General features: G+C 44.3%; 1 protein-coding gene across 3 annotated transcripts in view; it reads left to right on the top strand.

Annotated features, from left to right (window-relative positions):
* LOC115159719 (collagen type IV alpha-3-binding protein) overlaps positions 1–20,317 on the top strand; it is a 45,107-nt gene extending 24,790 nt beyond the window's left edge. For all 3 annotated transcript variants that reach the window (XM_029709726.1, XM_029709724.1, XM_029709725.1), the window contains 12 exons: positions 2,148–2,255; positions 5,282–5,417; positions 6,270–6,353; positions 6,584–6,834; positions 7,040–7,126; positions 7,256–7,348; positions 8,556–8,651; positions 8,842–8,974; positions 13,086–13,156; positions 13,350–13,478; positions 15,939–16,068; positions 17,675–20,317. In XM_029709726.1, the coding sequence (XP_029565586.1) occupies positions 2,148–2,255; positions 5,282–5,417; positions 6,270–6,353; positions 6,584–6,834; positions 7,040–7,126; positions 7,256–7,348; positions 8,556–8,651; positions 8,842–8,974; positions 13,086–13,156; positions 13,350–13,478; positions 15,939–16,068; positions 17,675–17,802 (1,446 nt within the window). In that variant the 3' untranslated portion in view covers positions 17,803–20,317. The remainder of the gene's footprint in view (positions 1–2,147; positions 2,256–5,281; positions 5,418–6,269; positions 6,354–6,583; positions 6,835–7,039; positions 7,127–7,255; positions 7,349–8,555; positions 8,652–8,841; positions 8,975–13,085; positions 13,157–13,349; positions 13,479–15,938; positions 16,069–17,674) is intronic.
* The last annotated feature ends 270 nt before the right edge of the window (positions 20,318–20,587 follow it).

Here is a 20,587-nt window from a genome sequence, read left to right as displayed (position 1 = left end):
AGGCCAGAGGGCTTCCATCCATCCTCACTCCTTTACAGGAAGTCATCCTGTGACAGCATTCTGTGGTTGTCATGATCCCTGTTGCCATGGTCACACTACATTGCTGCCATAGAAATGGAAAGAATAGAAGGTGCTTGGAAGTGCTAACCCTGGAAATTTGACTGGTAAACTCATGGGTACACTCGCAATAGCTGCCTGGTATAGTCCCCGGCTTAAAACAAATGACTTTCTGTTATGAGATACAGAGTAAGACAAGTTGTTTTGCATCATATCTTATTGCTTTTTTGTTTTCATGGCAGGCTGAAGGAGAGTGCGGCAGTGTTACAGATGCAGCTCTATGTCATAGTCAGAAACTCTTCCTTTCTAGAACCTGACCATTAAAGTGTTTTCATACACGTTGAATGGGGACTCCACTTCCCAGTCACTCCATATTTGCTCATGTGCATTTAAGTTGTGGCATTCAAGAAACTGGCGTAGGGAGTTGTGTGAGAAAAAATATATATTTCATATTCTTGCTGATTTGGGAGGGCTATGTAGGAATAGACATCTGCAGCAGTGATCCACTGAGATTGGAGCAGTAGGTTTTCAGCCACATACTCTCCTTCCCCAACAAAGCTCAGCCTGACCCAAAGTTGCTGAGGTTGGGCTGCATAGCTCCCAGGATTGGGAACCATGATGGAAAACTTGCTCAGTTGTGATAAGAGAGGGGGACCACAGCACCTAGACCGCATTCTGACATTGTGTGTTACTAGGTTACCACATTTGGCTCACAGCAAAAACGTGACCATTTTCAAAAACTATTTTCTTGTCTGCTTGTTTTAGTCAATTACAAAGCTACATTTAAGAAAATAACTGTCTAAAGATTACTTTTCAACAATGACTGCTCCCTAGCGTTCTCACTACTTAGAAAAACAGAATATTGTAGTGCTTCCCTTATGCCACTTTTCATGACTGCTAGCAGCCATGTGAGTGCTAGCTAGCAACCGACCAGAACATTAAGCTAGCCAAGACCAACAACACAGACTATACAGCTATAAGTAGTGAGTGGAGTTACAAACAGACTATACAGCTACAAGTAGTGAGTAGAGTTACAAACAGACTATACAGCTACAAGTAGTGAGTATAGTTACAAACAGACTATACAGCTACAAGTAGTGAGTAGATTTACAAACAGACTATACAGCTACAAGTAGTGAGTGGAGTTACAAACATACTATACAGCTACAAGTAGTGAGTGGAGTTACAAACAGACTATACAGCTACAAGTAGTGAGTAGATTTACAAACAGACTATACAGCTACAAGTAGTGAGTGGAGTTACAGACTATACAGCTACAAGTAGTGAGTGGAGTTACAAACAGACTATACAGCTACAAGTAGTGAGTGGAGTTACAAACAGACTATACAGCTATAAGTAGTGAGTGGAGTTACAAACAGACTATACAGCTACAAGTAGTGAGTAGATTTACAAACAGACTATACAGCTACAAGTAGTGAGTAGAGTTACAAACAGACTATACAAAACAAGTTAAATGTCTTGCCAGAGAAGTTGTAAAAAATAACGGCTGCGGCTCTATTTTGCCAGATGTTGTGCTACGCAACTCATCACTGACCGGATGTGACAATTATGGTCGTGATAAAGGCCTATGCAATGTATTTGTGTAATGTCAGTTGAGTTGAGTCAACAAATCACAGGTTGAAGGGTACACTTCCTGCTTTTACTTCCTGGCCTGGGTACACTCAAAATGACTGCAAGTCCATGCATTATGCCATCATTGACTTGAATGGAGATGCTCTTCCTATTCATTCTATTTCTATGGTTACTGCACTTTCAGGGTCATAGAAATAACTGTGACAGAGAGAAAATAAGTAGGGATGGAGACTATTTGCATTAACCTAATACTCTGTCCTAGTGTGACTAGTAGAGGTGAAGGGGCTTGTTGATCAGTGGGTTTACTAGTTGAGGTTTAGTAACTGAATATACTGACTGTGTGATAGCAAGTTGATCTGGTACATTTGGTGGTAGATATATTGACGTGATGTGGCTCCAGTATGTCACCCCCTTAATAGACTTGATATTTTACTGATGTGTTGTTGTGTAAAGTTAATGATATCTGTTAATGTCTTTCTCTCGCGCCATGTGTCTAGGCTGAGTCTGGGTATGGTTCAGAGTCCAGTCTGAGAAGACATGGCTCTATGGTGTCTCTCACGTCTGCTACCAGCGGCTACTCCACCACATCCACCTCCTCCTTCAAGGTGAGTCTTGACTTAACACACACACACACAGAAGGCTGTACTTTCAGCAGACATTAAACCAGTGCAATTATCAAACGCCGCTCGTTGTGCCAGGATTGGTAATTTACCGGTCTTACTGTATATGAGCTCGCTTGCGTTGAGGTGGGAGTGGTGGCAATATCTGAGGTGTGTCCTTAGAAATGTGCGCCAACGTGCCAAATTCAGGCAGAGCTGGTGGGGATATTTAACCTCTCTTGGGGCGGTGGGACTCTAGCCCTCCACCAACGGTTCACACTATTCAACAGCCAGTGAAAAATCAGAGCGCCAAATTCAAAACCACAAAATGTCATAATTCAAAGTTCTCAAACATACAACTATTTTACACCATTTTAAAGATAAACATCTCCTTAATGTAACCACATTGTCCGATTTCAAAAAGGCTTAACGGCGAAAGCATAAAGTTCGATTATGTTAGGACAGTTCCAACACAAGAAAAACCACACAGCCATTTTCCTAGCAAGGACAGGTGTCACAAAAACCAGAAAACCAGCTAAAATTATGCACTAACCTTTGACTATCTTCATCAGATGACACTCCTAGGACATCATGTTACACAATACATGCATTTTTTGTTCGATCAAGTTGATACTTATATCCAAAAACAGCCTTTTACATTGGCCATGATGTTCAGAAAATATTTAGCCTCCAATACTACCGGTGAATCAGCACTACAATTTACAAAAATACTCATCATAAATGTTGATAAAATATTAAACTGTTATTCAAAGAGTTATAGATGAACATCTCCTTTATGCAACCGCTGTGACCGATTTCAAAAAAGCTTCACGGGGAAAGCACACTTTGCAATAATCTGAGTACTGCGCTCAGAAAAAGACATCAAGCAATACAGATACCCGCCATTTTGGAGTCATCTAAAATCATAAATAGCATTAGAAATATTCACTTACCTTTGATGATGATCATCAGAAGGCACTTCCAGGAATCCCAGGTCCACAATAAATGTTGTTTTGTTCGATAAAGTCCATAATTTATGTCCAACTAGCTCCTTGTTGTTTGCGCGTTTAGTAAGCTACTCCAAGTGTAGGAAGCGCGGCCAAAATGTCACGACGAAAAGTCAAAGTTCTATTTACGTTCGTTCAAACATGTCAAACGTTGTATAGCATCAATCTTTAGGGCCTTTTTAACTTAGAACTTCAATAATATTCCAACCGGATGATTCCAATGTCTTGAAAAACGTTTTGGAACACAGCTACCCATCACGTGAATGCGCGCCAATGAACTCGTGCTTTCCTGAGTCAACAACTTCCAACTTCCTTTGTTGGCTCTCTGTTCACCATAGACGCCTCAAACAACTTTCTAAAGACTGTTGACATCTAGTGGAAGCCTTAGTCACTGTGTTAGATAGGCAATCACTTGAAAAAAACTACAGCCTCACATCCTCCACATCCTGGTTGGATTTTTTTCTCAGGTTTTTGCCTGCCATATGAGTTCTGTTATACTCACAGACATCATTCAAACATGCATATTCTAGTTTCTGGGCCCGAGTAGTAGGCCGTTTAATTTGGGTATGTTTTTCGTCCGGCCATGAAAATACTGCCCCCTACCCAAGAGAGGTTAAGAGGATCCAAAAGCTGGACTTTGCGGTAACGAGGCATGGATTTTGACAGTGGAAATGCAGTCTATCCAGCCGTGACGCACAGTGCCCATGGGAAAAGAGATGTGCTTTTTGTGCCTGTAAACCTTGTGTATATAGAAACATAAACGAATGTTTTTTCCTGTTTTCATTTGATTAAAAACAAAGCATAGCCTCCTTTCAATGAAGGTTATTTATGTTTTTGTCCTGCCCAATGCATTCGCCAAGTAGTCAAGACTATTATGAAGAGTTGGGCTCGTAAGACCGCCTTGAAATAAATCTTAATCACCAAAGCTTTATTAAAAGACCAAGCTTGGGAGTATCCCCTTTTTATTTATGTAGGCTATTATACTATATTTTAGCCAGCTCCAGTTATTATTTTGGATGTGTGTAAAACCCCTCCATGTAGGCTGTATACACATCAGGGGACGAGAAATTATGTAATTTGGTGACACTCGTATTTAGAAAATGTTTAGTTATTGCTTGTTTTCTGTTTTGTTTGATTAAAAAACAAGCCCTTACAGGCTACCCTTACCCTACTAAAACGAAATCTGGTTCAACAGCAATGAGCCTGGTGTCTTACCCTGGCCATGCATTAGCCAAGGAGCCTGTCCATGAAACGTTTCTAAATGGTCTACTCCTGAGGCTTTTGCATTATTCACACAGGCCTACCTGCAGTGCAGAGGCTACTGCATTCGGCCTGTATCCATCCCCATTTCCGAAGAGCGCCTTTCTTGTTCAGTTACCAAAGACGCGCTCCTCCAAACACATTCAAATAGTTCAGTCCTATAATGCCATATCAACGGTAGGCCTAGGCTAGATCTTGCTTGTTTAGGACGTGCCTCACATAAAATGCTCTTGTAAATTGTATTGTATTTTTTATTTGAGAAGTGCGATGCGTAAAGCCCTATACTCATTGAAGCCAATTACAACGTTGTCCAGTGTCAACACAACACTATATTGAGCAAACACTGGATTCTTTTTGACTGTTTGTTGCTATTACTCGTTACTAGCCTATGCTATTTAATAAACCGTATCAATCCACAATGGACTAGGACGAGAATATTCTGTACCCCCATCTGAATTGGAGTTGATGACAACGCAAAGACCGTCAATAACCTACAGAACATAAGATGAAACGTGGATTAAGCTATGAAACGTGGATTAAGCTATGAAACGTGGATTAAGCTATGAAACGTGTCGATTGGTCAGTGAGTGGCCAGGCCCTCGTCACAACTATTCATCAAAACCTGTCCCTTTCACGCTACAGCCTACTATTGAGCTCATTATTGAAAAATATTTCTGACACAGCCCCAGACCTACCATTGCCTTAAGTTCGTTAAAATAGAGGCCAGGGTGTTTGCTGACCATGTGTTCCCGTTTGGTTCTGAAGGGCCACAGCCTGAGGGAGAAGCTGGCAGAGATGGAGACATTCAGAGACATCCTGTGCAGACAGGTGGACACGTTGCAGAAATACTTTGACGGCTGCGCCGATGCCGTCTCCAAGGACGAGTTGCAGAGAGACACAAGTAAGACCATCAATGAATCAATCAATCAGATGCATTTGTCAATCAAGTCTTCAGTGCTAACTAGACAGCCACCCAGGCCTAGTATTATGAGGTCTAGTGGGAAGAAAAATCACATGCAGTTGATCTCTGAGACCAAACCCAATGGGTTCCTACTTATTGCTGCAAACTGTTGAACATAAAATATTACCTAACTCAAAGAACATTGGAATACCACAAAAATAAGAAATGCCAAACGTGTGGATCATGAAAATATTTCGCTTTGGGGAAACATTTGCAGAATCTTTAGAGGAATGTGTTCCGTCAGCCCCCTTATTGAGATGCAGGTTTTCCAGTCTCTTTCCTCTCTCGCTCTGTTTCTCTCCCTCGCTCTCTCCCTCCCGCTCTCTCCTTCTCTCGCTCCCCTTCTCTCCTTCCCACTTTCTCAGCTTTCCTCTAACCCCCCCTCTCTCTCCCCTCTTTCTCTTGCTCTCTCTCCCTCTTTCCATCATCCCTCTTTCTTTGGGCTGCCTGAACATTTGCTCATGGTAGAGTTTGTGCGTTGTCATCGTGCCAAACAGCTGTCAATGACCACAGACAATCAAACAGTTCCCATCAAGTCCCTCCCTCTATCCCCCCTCTCATCTCTCTCGCTTCCTCCGTCCATCCCTCGCTCCTGCAGAAGAAGCCAGGGCATTGTTGTGGCATTGAGTACAGTAGAGTTCTGTTAGCCTGCCATGCTCTGTGGCTGGGTGCATGCAAAAGCAACTCTTGGCGCTACCCTACTCTGGCTCTGTTGGTGGCTCTGCAGGGACTTTGTAGGAACTAGTGTACTGTATGACCATGGCTGACTTCTCACGCTCTTTCTCTCTCAAGTTGTGGATGATGATGAGGATGATTTCCCCAACACTCGCTCCGATGGAGAGTTCATCCACAACAACAACGGCAGCAAGGAGAAGCGTAAGTGAAGCAGAATACCCTCTAAAGAAAAGTTACAACATTTCCACTTAGTTCAAACTTTGATCAGTTTATTTTTTAGCATTCTGTCTGAAAAAGCAAGTGTAGCTCTTGTTCTCTTATGTAATGGACAGAGAAGGCTTTTGGACTGGAGAAACATTTTAAAAAGGCTCATTCTGTCTTAAATTAATGTTTCAAACATCTATTTTAACAAATATTCCTCTCCTGCTCAGTATTCCAGTCTCTGAGCCCTAAGGACATCAATGGGATAGATTTTAAAGGCGAAGCCATCACGTTCAAGGCCACCACAGCTGGGATCCTGGCCACCCTGTCCCACTGCATCGACCTGATGGTGAAGAGAGAGGACAGCTGGCAGAAGAGACTGGACAAGGAGCTGGAAAAGAGGAGGAGGATAGAGGAGGGCTACAAGTCTGCTCTCTCTGAGCTCAAGAAGAAGTCTCACTTCAGAGGCCCTGATTACGAGGTGAGAAGAAGACTGCAAGACAGACTGAGTCAGTCTTTATCTTTCTCAGCTTTTCTTCTGTTCAGTTGTATGGTTTGTCAGTTGTATGATTGTTTTAAAGCAGGTGAAAATACATCTGTCAGTCTCATCCTCAGGTAATCAATGCAATGTTACTCTCTTCTCTTTATCCTTATTTTCCTCCTCTCTCGCTCCCCCCCCCCTCCAGGAGGGGCCTAACAGCCTGATCAATGAGGACGAGTTTTTTGATGCAGTTGAAGCAGCTCTTGACAGACAAGACAAGATAGAGGAACAGGTACCAGAACAAGGGCAAAACCCCTCGGCCTCAATTGGTATAGAGTAATCTCATTCTATAATAATAATGATACGTCTTCGTATTACATTGAGTACATATGTTTGATCCTGGCCCTGTGTGTGTGTCTAGTCTCACACTGAGAAGTTGAGGATACAGAGGTCCAGTCCAGTTCCTCCAGGAGATGTCTACTCCACCATGGGATCACACAGATTTGCCGACAAGGTTATTCACCTCTATTAGTCCTGAGCACCTTACTTTAACTATCACCATCATTCTCTCCCTTTCATTCGTCCTCTCCCCCTTTTTCTTTGCTTCTTTCTTTCACTCTCCCCCCACCTCTCTCTTTTTCTCTCTCTACTCTGATTGTCGTCTGTCTGCGTGTGTGTCTGTCTGCGTCTGTCTGTGGGTCTGTCTGTGTCGTGTGTGTCTGTTGGTGTGTGTCTGTCTGTCTTTCTGTCTGTCGGTGTGTGTCTCTGTGTCGTGTGTCTCTGTGTCGTGTGTCTCTGTGTCGTGTGTCTCTGTGTCGGGGGGTGTGTCTCTGTGTCGGGGGGTGTGTCTCTGTGTCGGGGGGTGTGTCTCTGTCTTTCTGTCTGTCGGTGTGTGCGTGCTTCTCTGTCGGTGTGTGCGTGCTTCTCTGTCGGTGTGTGCGTGCTTCTCTGTCGGTGTGTGCGTGCTTCTGTCTGTCTATCTCTTTGTCTGTCTGTCTGTCTATCTCTTTGTCTGTCTGTCTGTCTATCTCTCTGTCTGTCTGTCTGTATCTCTCTGTCTGTCTGTCTGTCTGTATCTCTCTGTCTGTCTGTCTGTCTGTATCTCTCTGTCTGTCTGTCTGTCTGTATCTCTCTGTCTGTCTGTCTGTATCTCTCTGTCTGTCTGTCTGTATCTCTCTGCCTGTCTGTCTGTATCTCTCTGCCTGTCTGTCTGTATCTCTCTCTGTCTGTGTCTCTCTGCCTGTCTGTGTCTCTCTGCCTGTCTGTGTCTCTCTGCCTGTCTGTGTCTCTGTCTGTGTCTCTCTGTCTAGTCTGTCATGTCCTTTCCTTTAGCCACATAGTCACTCTCCTCTGATAGTCACTCCCCCTCACGAAGTCCACAGATTCAGCTCTGAGGTAACTGCTCTGTGGCAGAGTGTAGTGCCCCCCACAGGACTGGCTGAATTATTACACTTTCATCCCACAGGCATCTCTCTTTCAGCATGATGCTAGCTTCCAGCATGATGTTGGCTGCCCCTCTGACGATGCTATGTTGCTGTTGAGATAATACTGTATTGTCTGTTAGCACACAGATTTACTGGCCTCTGCATGTCATCGCGGCTACCTCACAATACAAGCGTTGGCTTGTCTTTCCTGTATCACTTTTGTATTTATCAGTGAGCATTTATGTCTCTGACCTTTAACCCTGTCTGTCCCTTCCTCGTCCTGGTTGACTGTGATAGGTGGAGGAGATGGTGCAGAATCACATGACCTACTCGCTGCAGGATATGGGCGGAGACGCCAACTGGCAGCTGGTGGTGGAGGAAGGCGAGATGAAGGTAGGAGAGAGGGGAAGAGCGAGAGGAGAGAGGTGATGGTTATATTGCCACTGTCAGTCTTGTTATACAAATTAATAAAAATGTACATGAATAACACATATGCCCCCATCATCTAAGCCAACTGGAGCAGTTTGAGTCCCACACACACATACCTGTTTATACATGTTCCATCTGTATGTATGTTGTGAAGGTGTACAGGAGAGAGGTAGAGGAGAACGGTATCGTCCTGGACCCCCTGAAGGCCACTCACTCCGTAAAGGGAGTGACGGGACACGAGGTGTGCCACTATTTCTGGGACACAGATGTACGCAACGACTGGGAAAGTAAGTTTCATCTGAACAGTAAAGTTGGTATATCTGGCACTACAGTTTTCTTTCTTTTTTCGATTTTTATATGTAAAACAGAGCATCGCAACAGCAATGCAGAAACAAACAAACAGTTGCCATAAGGTAAGTACAGTACAATATATGAAAGCAATTATGATAGACTTTTTACCATTTACCAAGCTATCCATTTCTCCCAGTTTCTTTTAAAAACAGTTTTTTGAATTATTAAAGCATATGTAAATCTTTCCATAGCAAAAATCTATTGACTTATACTTGGCAATTCTTCAGACTTTCGGTCTTCTACTTTTTACCAACTCCTGGTAATTACTTTTGTACTAGTGGCAAGTCAAACTTAAATCAAGTATCTATCACTGTTAGTCACAACTTCTGGAACATTGCCAAGGTACATTACAGGGCAAATTCTAGAGACTTCATATCCCAGCATATCTTTTATTACAGAACATACTTTCTCCCAGAACACATTCCCAAAAGATGTGTGTTTGGCATCTACATGGCCACACAGACACCAGCATGGTTGTTGTTTACCTAGCGGGTGCTTTATGATTCTAGGTGGGAGATATTTTTCCAACAAAACTCCCTCCATGTTCTTACGTTTGTAGAAGTATGTTGTGTTTTGCATATATTGTCCCAATCTTCCTCTGAAATATCAGTCTTTAATTCCTTTACCTATTTTGCTTTAATATAAAAGGTTGAATCTTTTCTAGAAGCAATCAGGTCATGACAGAGTGAAGAAATTGTCTTGCATGTTCCTTGTTTATATAACATTTCGAATGACATAATAGTCCCATTTGGTATTGTATCTTTCATTTTGATCTGTTTTTCAAAATAATCCTTTAACTGTAAGTATCTGAAAAAAACTAGATTTTCCCATACCAAAATTCACCTTTAAATTCTGAAAATGTAAGAGCTCCCGAGTGGCGCATCGGTCTAAGGGACTGCATCTCAGTGCTAGAGGCGTCACTACAGACCCTGGTTAGATTCCAGGTTGAATCACAACCGGCCGGTATTAGGAGTCCCCATAGGCCGGCGCACAATTGGCTCGGCGTCATCCGGGTTTGGCCGGGGTAGGCCATCATTGTAAATAAGTGTTTGTTCTTAACTGACTCACCTAGTTAAATAAAATAGAAAGAGCTCTCTGTCCTCTGCAATGGTACAAAATGCTGTCATGCCTAGGGCTGTGACGGTCACATGTAGGGCTGTGACGGTCACGTGTAGGGCTGTGACGGTCACGTGTAGGGCTGTGACGGTCACGTGTAGGGCTGTGACGGTCACGTGTAGGGCTGTGACGGTCACGTGTAGGGCTGTGACGGTCACGAAATTTCATCAGCCGGTGATTGTCAAGCAAATAACTGTTGATCTCACGGTAATTGACCGTAATTAACATAAACACATTTGGCATGTCCTGGCTTCCACAAGCCACTGATGCAGAACTTTGGAACATCTACATTTCAGAAAGTCTAATAAATCCAGGTAATATAGCCTACACCTTCACAATAAATCCATGATTTATTTTAGACAGGTCTAAAGAAGCATGATATGAAGAAAATGTAGTCTATTTCAGAACCACAGAATAGCATACTCTGAGTTGTCCTTATGTTAGGTCCTGATCTGGCTATGCCAAATGGCTGTGGGCTACACGAGTTCATTTAGCAGACAAGATTTGCTTCGACTTCCGTGGCATTATTTTATAGTATGAAGAATACAATTGAACAAAGCAGAATATAATAGAAAGGATATTTTCTCCAAACAATTTGAGGGAGTGCGCACATGCAGCTATTCTGTGTTGAGCGGTTAACAAAGAAATAGGTATTCTTATTTAGAGTTAATGTAACTTTAGTTGTTCTATAAACGTTGGGCTATATGTTTAGATTAGTAATACATTGTAAGGCTGCATAATGATGATTTGAAAAAGTATCTTGAAAGGCATGAGCTCTGCTTTGTTTTTGCGCAGGCTGTACACACATCAGTCACTCATTCACCATTTGACAAGCACTTGATAATGCCTAAAATTTCCTGCCGGCATCCCCTTTGTGTAGCCGTAAATAAATTCTTTAGGCCCTAATCTACGGATTTCATATGACTAGGAATACAGATATGCGTCTGTTGGTCACAGATGCCTTAATAAAAGGTAGGGTCGTGGGTCAGAAAACCAGTCAGTATCTGGTGTGACCATTTGCCTCATGCAGCACAACACATCTATTTCTCAGAGAGTTGATCAGGCTGTTGATTGTGGCTGTGGAATGTTGTCCCACTCCTCTTCAATGGCTGTGTGAACTTTCTGGATATTGGCAGGAACTGGAACACGCTGTCGTATACGTGCTCAATGGGTGACGTCTGAGTATGCAGGCCATGAAAGAACTGGGACATTTTCAGCTTCCAGGAATTGTGTACAGATCCTTGCAACATGGGGCCGTGCATTATCATGCTGAAACATGAGGTGATGGCAGCGGATTGTGACAATGGGCCTCAGGATCTCGTCACGGTATCTCTGTGCATTCAAATTGCAATCGATAAAATTCAATTGTTTTCGTTGTCTGTCGCTTATGCCTGCCCATACCATAACCCCACCGCCTCCATGGGGCACTCTGTTCACAACGTTGACATCAGCAAACCCCTTGCCCACACGACGCCATACACAATGTCATTCATCTGTTAAGAGAAGACGTGGCCATCAAAGGTCAACATTTGCCCACTGAAGTTGGTTACGATGCCGAACTACAGTTAGGTCAAGACCGTGGTGAGGACGACGAGCACGCAGTTGAGCTTCGCTGAGACGCTGAATAAAAGCTTCACTGACAAAACTACACATTTGGGCTTTTATTGTCCCTCAGCAGAAGGTGCACCTGTGAAATGATCCTTGATAGTAATTTGTCCCAGAGGTTGAACTGTTTTGGGGGGACCTCTACTGGTAGAGAGAGGCAATAAATACAGCAGTCTATTTTGACTGCCTTTATTCTAGAGCTGAAATCTAAGGGAAGAAGTGACCATCTCTCTATATCTTCATGAATATTTTGGATAGTTGGCTTATTTGTTATAGCTTTAATGTGTTGTTAGGTTTACCCCTATACATTGCCGTGAAAAAGTATTTACTCCATTTCAAATTTTCTCTATTTTTGCATATGTTTGATACTGAATTATCAGATCTTCAACCAAAACCTAATATTAGATTAATGGAACCTGAGTTTACAAATGACACAAAAGTAAACTTTATTTATTTAACAAAGTTATTCAACACCCAATTCTCCTGTGTGAGAAAGTAATTGCCCCTTACATTCTAACTGGTTGTGCCACCTTTTAGCTGTTGATCAGTCGCTCACATCGCTGTGGAGGAATGTTGGCTCACTCTTGCATGCAGAACTGCTTTAACTCAGTTAAACTGCCACACCATTTCAATTTTGATTAGGTCTGGACTTTGACTAGGCCATTCCAAAACTTCAAATTAGTTGTTTTTTTTAGCTATTTTCATGTAGACTTGATTGTGTGTTTTGGATCACTGTCTTGCTGCATGACCCCGCTGCGCTTCAGCTTCAGCTCACAGACAGATGGCCTGACATTCTCCTGTAGAATTCTCTGATACAGAGCAGAATTCATGGTTCTTTCTATTAACACCATATGTATATTTTATTTCCTGTGATGGGGTGTAGTTAGAGTAGATTTTGTTTTGTATAATTTAGTTTGTATCTTGAATTGTAACCATATCCGTCCAACATATTTGTTAGTTTTGGGAGGCAAGTATTACAAACTAGCACGTCCTCAGCATACAAGGTGATTTTTATGCTATTTTCCTTGGATGGTAATACCTTGTAGTTCCTAATGTTACCTTATCGTTTGGGGTTAGGGGCTCAATATGTAAGGCAAACCAAGCTGGGGAGGTGCACCATCCCTGGACTGCATTGTAAAGTCATTTTATTTGTCAGATGGGATCTTGATAAATGGTTTTAAAACACAGAATTGCATCTGGCACTTCAGTTTTCAATACTGTCATTTCCTGCAATGTTGCCAATCTCTGTAGTAAGGTCTCAATGTTCAGTAATTGAGTGATTTATTTGATATATTCTTATTCTGGTCTCTCTTTACTGTAATTCAGCTACTATTGAGAACTTCAATGTTGTGGAGACGTTATCGGAAAATGCTGTTATCGTCTATCAGACACACAAGGTAAGAGAGAATGAGTTAAACACAGATGCCAAGGTTTCAAACACTGACACCTTTGGTGTTTTTAAAACATTTGTTCCACTGACCATCCCACCACAATAAAGGCATTTTAATTGCATAAAGAGTGCCTTTTAAGTGTGTTTACTAAATAACTGAAAGTAAAACCTACGTGTGTGTGTGTGTGTGTGTGTTGCAGAGGGTGTGGCCTGCTTCTCAGAGAGATGTGCTCTACTTGTCTGCCATGAGGAAGATCCTGGCTAACAACGAGAACGACCCAGACACCTGGCTGGTCTGCAACTTCTCTGTGGACCACAACAACGCCATGGTCAGTATACCCCCCCCTACCCCTGGTGACCCAGACACCTAGCTGGTCTGAAACTTCTCTGTGGACCACAACAACGCCATGGTCAGTATACCCCCCCTACCCCTACCCCTGGTGACCCAGACACCTGGCTGGTCTGCAACTTCTCTGTGGACCACGACAACGCCATGGTCAGTATACCCCCCCCCCTACCCCTGGTGACCCAGACACCTGGCTGGTCTGCAACTTCTCTGTGGACCACAACAACGCCATGGTCAGTATACCCCCCCTACCCCTGGTGACCCAGACACCTGGCTGGTCTGCAACTTCTCTGTGGACCACGACAACGCCATGGTCAGTATACCCCCCCTACCCCTACCCCTGGTGACCCAGACACCTGGCTGGTCTGCAACTTCTCTGTGGACCACAACAACGCCATGGTCAGTATACCCCCCCTACCCCTGGTGACCCAGACACCTGGCTGGTCTGCAACTTCTCTGTGGACCACAACAACGCCATGGTCAGTATACCCCCCCTACCCCTGGTGACCCAGACACCTGGCTGGTCTGCAACTTCTCTGTGGACCACGACAACGCCATGGTCAGTATACCCCCCCTACCCCTGGTGACCCAGACACCTGGCTGGTCTGCAACTTCTCTGTGGACCACGACAACGCCATGGTCAGTATACCCCCCCCTACCCCTGGTGACCCAGACACCTGGCTGGTCTGCAACTTCTCTGTGGACCACGACAACGCCATGGTCAGTATACCCCCCCTACCCCTGGTGACCCAGACACCTGGCTGGTCTGCAACTTCTCTGTGGACCACGACAACGCCATGGTCAGTATACCCCCCCCCCCTACCCCTACCCCTGGTGACCCAGACACCTGGCTGGTCTGCAACTTCTCTGTGGACCACAACAACGCCATGGTCAGTATACCCCCCCTACCCCTACCCCTGGTGACCCAGACACCTGGCTGGTCTGCAACTTCTCTGTGGACCACGACAACGCCATGGTCAGTATACCCCCCTACCCCTACCCCTGGTGACCCAGACACCTGGCTGGTCTGCAACTTCTCTGTGGACCACGACAATGCCATGGTCAGTATACCCCCCCCTACCCCTGGTGACCCAGACACCTGGCTGGTCTGCAACTTCTCTGTGGACCACAACAACGCCATGGTCAGTATACCCCCCCACCCCTACCCCTGGTGACCCAGACACCTGGCTGGTCTGCAACTTCTCTGTGGACCACGACAACGCCATGGTCAGTATACCCCCCCTACCCCTGGTGACCCAGACACCTGGCTGGTCTGCAACTTCTCTGTGGACCACGACAACGCCATGGTCAGTATACCCCCCCCTACCCTTGGTGACCCAGACACCTGGCTGGTCTGCAACTTCTCTGTGGACCACGACAACGCCATGGTCAATATACCCCCCCTACCCCTGGTGACCCAGACACCTGGCTGGTCTGCAACTTCTCTGTGGACCACGACAACGCCATGGTCAGTATACCCCTACCCCTGGTGACCCAGACACCTGGCTGGTCTGCAACTTCTCTGTGGACCACGACAACGCCATGGTCAGTATACCCCCCCCCCCCCTACCCCTACCCCTGGTGACCCAGACACCTGGCTGGTCTGCAACTTCTCTGTGGACCACAACAACGCCATGGTCAGTATACCCCCCCTACCCCTACCCCTGGTGACCCAGACACCTGGCTGGTCTGCAACTTCTCTGTGGACCACGACAACGCCATGGTCAGTATACCCCCCTACCCCTACCCCTGGTGACCCAGACACCTGGCTGGTCTGCAACTTCTCTGTGGACCACGACAATGCCATGGTCAGTATACCCCCCCTACCCCTGGTGACCCAGACACCTGGCTGGTCTGCAACTTCTCTGTGGACCACAACAACGCCATGGTCAGTATACCCCCCCACCCCTACCCCTGGTGACCCAGACACCTGGCTGGTCTGCAACTTCTCTGTGGACCACGACAACGCCATGGTCAGTATACCCCCCCTACCCCTACCCCTGGTGACCCAGACACCTGGCTGGTCTGAAACTTCTCTGTGGACCACAACAACGCCATGGTCAGTATACCCCCCCTACCCCTACCCCTAGTGACCCAGACACCTGGCTGGTCTGAAACTTCTCTGTGGACCACAACAACGCCATGGTCAGTATACCCCCCCCTACCCCTACCCCTAGTGACCCAGACACCTGGCTGGTCTGAAACTTCTCTGTGGACCACAACAACGCCATGGTCAATCTCAGTTTAGTCTTTTTGGAGATGGGCTTTTCCAGGAATTCCTGATTCCCCAGACTGACCTTAATCTATTTGTGGGGGGGGGGGGATGTTACAATAACGACCTGGTTCATCAAGGTAGAGACTAAACATGCATACAAATATTTATCTTATATTTTCTTTGGTCAATGCTTGTGAATTGATCTTTCATGTCGTTGTCCCCCCTCAGCCCACCAACAGGTGTGTCCGTGCCAAAATCAACATCGCCATGATCTGCCAGACCCTGGTAAGCCCACCAGAGGGCGACAGAGAGATCAGCAGAGACAACATCACCTGTAAAATCACCTACGTCGCCAACGGTGAGCTCACCTCCTAAATCACTCTGATAGCCACGACAGATGACCATGCCAGAACGGACAAATAAGCAGTATTACAATAGCCATGTAAACTCAGCAATAAAAGAAACGTCCCTTTTTCAGGACCCTGTCTTTCAAACACTGTTTCCCATGCTTGTTCAATGAACCATAAACAATTAATGAACATGCACCTGTGGAACGGTCGTTAAGACACTAACAGCATACAGACAGTAGGCAATTAAGGTCACAGTTATGAAAACTTAGGACACTAAAGAGGCTTTTCTACTGACTCTGAAAAACACCAAAAGAAAGATGCCCAGGGTCCCTGCTCATCTGCGTAAACGTGCCTTAAGCATGCTACAAGGAGGCATGAGGACTGCAGATGTGGCCAGGGCAATAAATTGCAATGTCTGTACTGTGAGACACCTAAGACAGCGCTACAGGGAGACGGGACCACGTGTAACAACACTTGCAAAGGATCGGTACATCTGAACATCACACCTGTGGGACAGATACAGGATGGTAACAACAACTGCCCGAGTTACACCAGGAACGCACAATCCCTCCATCAGTGCTCAGACTGTCTGCAATAGGCTGAGAGAGGCTGGACTGAGGGCTTATAGGCCTGTTGTAAGGCAGGTCCTCACCAGACATCACCAGCAACAACGTCGCCTATGGGCACAAACCCACCGTCGCTGGACCAGACAGGACTGGCAAAAAGTGCTCTTCACTGACGAGTCGCGGTTTTGTCTCACCAGGGGTGATGGTGGGATTTGCGTTTATTGTCAAATGAATGAGCATTTCACCGAGGCCTGTACTCTGGAGCGGGATTGATTTGGAGGGTTCGTCATGGTCTGGGGCGCTGTGTCACAGCATCATCAGACTGAGCTTTTGCAGGCAATCTCAACGCTGTGCGTTACAGGGAAGACATCCTCCTCCCTCATGTGGTACCCTTCCTGCAGGGTCATCCTGACATGACCCTCCAGCATGCCAATGCCACCAGTCATACTGCTTGTTCTGTGTGTGATTTCCTGTAAGACAGGAATGTCAGTGTTCTGTCGTGGCCAGTGAAGAGCCCAGATCTCACGTCTGGGACCTGTTGGATCGGAGGGTGAGGGCTAGGGACATTCCCCCCAGAAATGTCCGGGAACTTGCAGGTGCCTTGGTGGAAGAGTGGGGTAACCTCTCACAGCAAGAACTGGCAAATCTGGTGCATTCCATGAGGAGGAGATGCACTGCAGTACTTAATGCAGCTGTAACACCAGATACTGACTGTTACTTTTGATTTTGAACCCCCCCTTTGTTCAGGGACATGTTAGTCACATGTCTGTGGAACTTGTTCAGTTTGTCTCAGTTGTTGAATCTGTTTATACAAATATTTACACATGTTAAGTTTGCTGAAAATAAACGCAGTTGACAGTGAGTGCGTTTGTTTTTTTGCTGAGTTTATATACAGTACCAATAACTATGTATTCTTCAAATAGGTTTTGTGATATTTGAAGCAGGGCCAATATCATTAGACTATATATTGTATATGAATCTACAGGTGTTGTGAATTAACCTGTTCTTTGTGATATCCTTTGTAACGTGCATTTCCTTTTCATCTAAGTGAACCCGGGAGGCTGGGCTCCTGCCTCAGTCCTGAGGGCCGTGGCCAAGAGGGAGTACCCCAAGTTCCTCAAACGTTTCACTGGCTACGTCCAGGAGAAAACATCAGTGAAACCTATTCTCTTCTGAGGTTCACAGGACTCACTACACCACTGTCTACACAAGACTGTTCCGAACATAGCATACCATGACAACCCAAACATAGCTAGCCCTCATGCTTGGTCTCTAACTTGGTCTCCAGCTAGCTTCAATGTAAGCCCTCATGCTAGCTTCAATGCTAGGTTCCCATTCTACACCTCATGCTAGTTCTTTATACTAGCTCGCTCCTCATGTTAGTTTCCTATGCTAGCTCGCATGCTAGTTTCCTATGCTAGCTCTCATGCTAGCTTCCACATTAGCTAGCATGCTAATGCAGAAAGACCTATGAGAATAGCCTAAATGTAAAAAAAAATGATCCCTTTTCTGGCAGAGATATATTGATATAATATATAAATGTATGTGTTAAGAAATTTATAAGAAAGCAATTTAAGACAAAGAAAGAACATGGCTCTATTTTAGTCCTGCTTTTTGTAGTTGTCCTTTTTTAAGAAATGGAGTGTTCCTATTTTGTGTTGATTTTGCTTTTTATAATTATCAGTGGTGTCACAGCTTACTCTCATGCTGCTAATTTTTCGAGTACGACAAAACAATTTGGCCTCCTTTTTTTCCCCCAGAATGAACGTTGTGTTTGTAAAAAAAACAGTGTAGAGGGCTGTCATTGAACTATGACCCCTATGATATAAGACTTGACCTTTTGGTCTTTGTCTCCCTGGTGAAAACACCACTTTGCTGGTGCTGATGGAGGGACGAGACTAAAAGTTTATTTTGTTTTCAAATGTTGAAAATGTATTTGTTTCTTTATTTTGGTGGTTGTACTTGAGTCAATAGCTAGGTTTCAATCCAATTGGTGATAGATTTTCATGCGAATATTCAGAAATCTGCATAAAGAATGAGAATTTTCCCACCAAACTGACTTGTTGATAAAAATCAGTGCGTGATGACGTAGTGCACACTATGTACTTTTTTCATGTACTGAATAAAAATCTAAAATTCCATGTCCTTCCATCGCGTTTTGACAGCTGTCGCCATAAATAGCAAATGTGCCTACTCTTGTCTTGGCACGTGCGCTCTAGCCAACAACTCGCAGATACAGTGCTGGTAGGCTAGTGTACATGAGATTATTATGGATTAGAGCGAGAATATTTATATTTGTCAAGCATCAATCATCATGTCACCGGAATAAGACCCTCTATTTATTGGAAAGGAACATCAAGCTCATCACCGTGTACTTTCATTACCCTGTAAAATTCATAATTTAGCCTATTTCATCTAGTCTAATAAACGGCATGGTTTCCCGAGTCGTAGTGGGAGGTCCACACAACATATCATTGTGACTCACAATATTATGGTTATATCAATATTTGTGCATAAAAGCATTTCCATTTCACTCATGATTAATTTTAGACACAAAGATCCCAACATGTTGAACGAACAAATTCTGTTAGCATTTAAAACAATTTACCGAAACTTAGTTTCTAGCACAGCTGTCGCGATTTATTTTTCAAATAAAAACTGGTTGGAAACGTGGTTAGTGATGACATGCTGTAGCAGCACGAGTTAGAGTTGGGGTTTTAGATATCTTCATTATAACTGTATATCATGTCAGCAGCCATCTCTGCTTCAGAACTGTCTTTTTGTGACTGAATCGACTCCATATGCCTTAGACTGGGGGAGATAACCCAGTACGTTTTGGGATGGGGTAGGTGAGAGGGTGCTGATAGACAGTACACCCATATGAAATCACTAGAGAAGTGCCTAGGCCTGAGTTCCAATACCTGATTATCCTCCTCGCTTCGTTGAAATAATCAACCCTGATATGACTGAATGGAAACTTGACTTTCACTTCTCCAATTGGCCTGATGTTCAGTCAGTCATTACTTCTAGAAAGGGAGGAAGGAAGCAGGCCCTTTCAAGGTATTTAGACAGCTCCTATGTTTTACTTAGGACAGAAGCTTTGTCTCCTGCTGGGCACTTCAGTGAAACAATGACTGTCTCCACAGAGTGAAAACCCAAGTCTTTCATTTCAGATACCTATTTATATGAAACTAAAGGGTTTGGGGGTTAATGTCAAATTCATGTCATACCTCTTAATTGTGATATTGCAATCAGCAGAAATTGATTTTCACATAAAATATCCTTGGAGGATGTGAACTGTATGCTGGCTTTCATTCACCAACTGATCAAGTGATTTTAACTTTGAACATTCACCAATGTGCAAAGTCATCCAATAATTGATAGCACAATTTATGTATAAAGCCAAGTGAAGAAAAACCTGGTTGGAAAGACAATTCAAAGTCTGGTTTCCCAGACTCCGATTGAGCCCACTTCTGGACTAAATGCATGTTCTACATTCATTTGTCCTGGAATAGGCACAATGTGGGTCTGAGAAACTGCCCCAATATCTCTCCTATGAATTAAGCTGCACTGAATGTAAATACAAGTGGTAATGCAAAATCTTTTGGGATTGACTTAAAACCATACTGTGAAAATGTGGCACTTCTTTAGCTCTGTTTGGAAAGAAAAATAAAATTCACATTTTTCTCCAGTTCAGTGTGCTTTGAATCCTTGTTTTCCCCCCTTCTCTCACCATCTACAAACTCAATGTCAGTAACTATATAGAAAGCCAATAAGTCATGGTATTTAGGTTGTGACAAAATACATGTGACTAGAAAACCAGTTGACAGTGACATGTGGCTTGTTGGAATGAACCTAAGGCAGGGTTCCCCAAGGGGTGAACATTGTTTTTGATTTGAATCAGCTGTGTATTGTTAGGGCAAAAACCAAAATATGCACCCCTTGGGGGACCGAGTTTGGG

This window comes from Salmo trutta, chromosome 23, assembly GCF_901001165.1.
Source record: "Salmo trutta chromosome 23, fSalTru1.1, whole genome shotgun sequence".
NCBI classification, from domain to species: Eukaryota; Metazoa; Chordata; class Actinopteri; order Salmoniformes; family Salmonidae; genus Salmo; species Salmo trutta.
The sequence above is the reverse complement of the archived record's forward strand: the minus strand, read 5'-3'. Positions and strand labels throughout refer to the sequence as shown.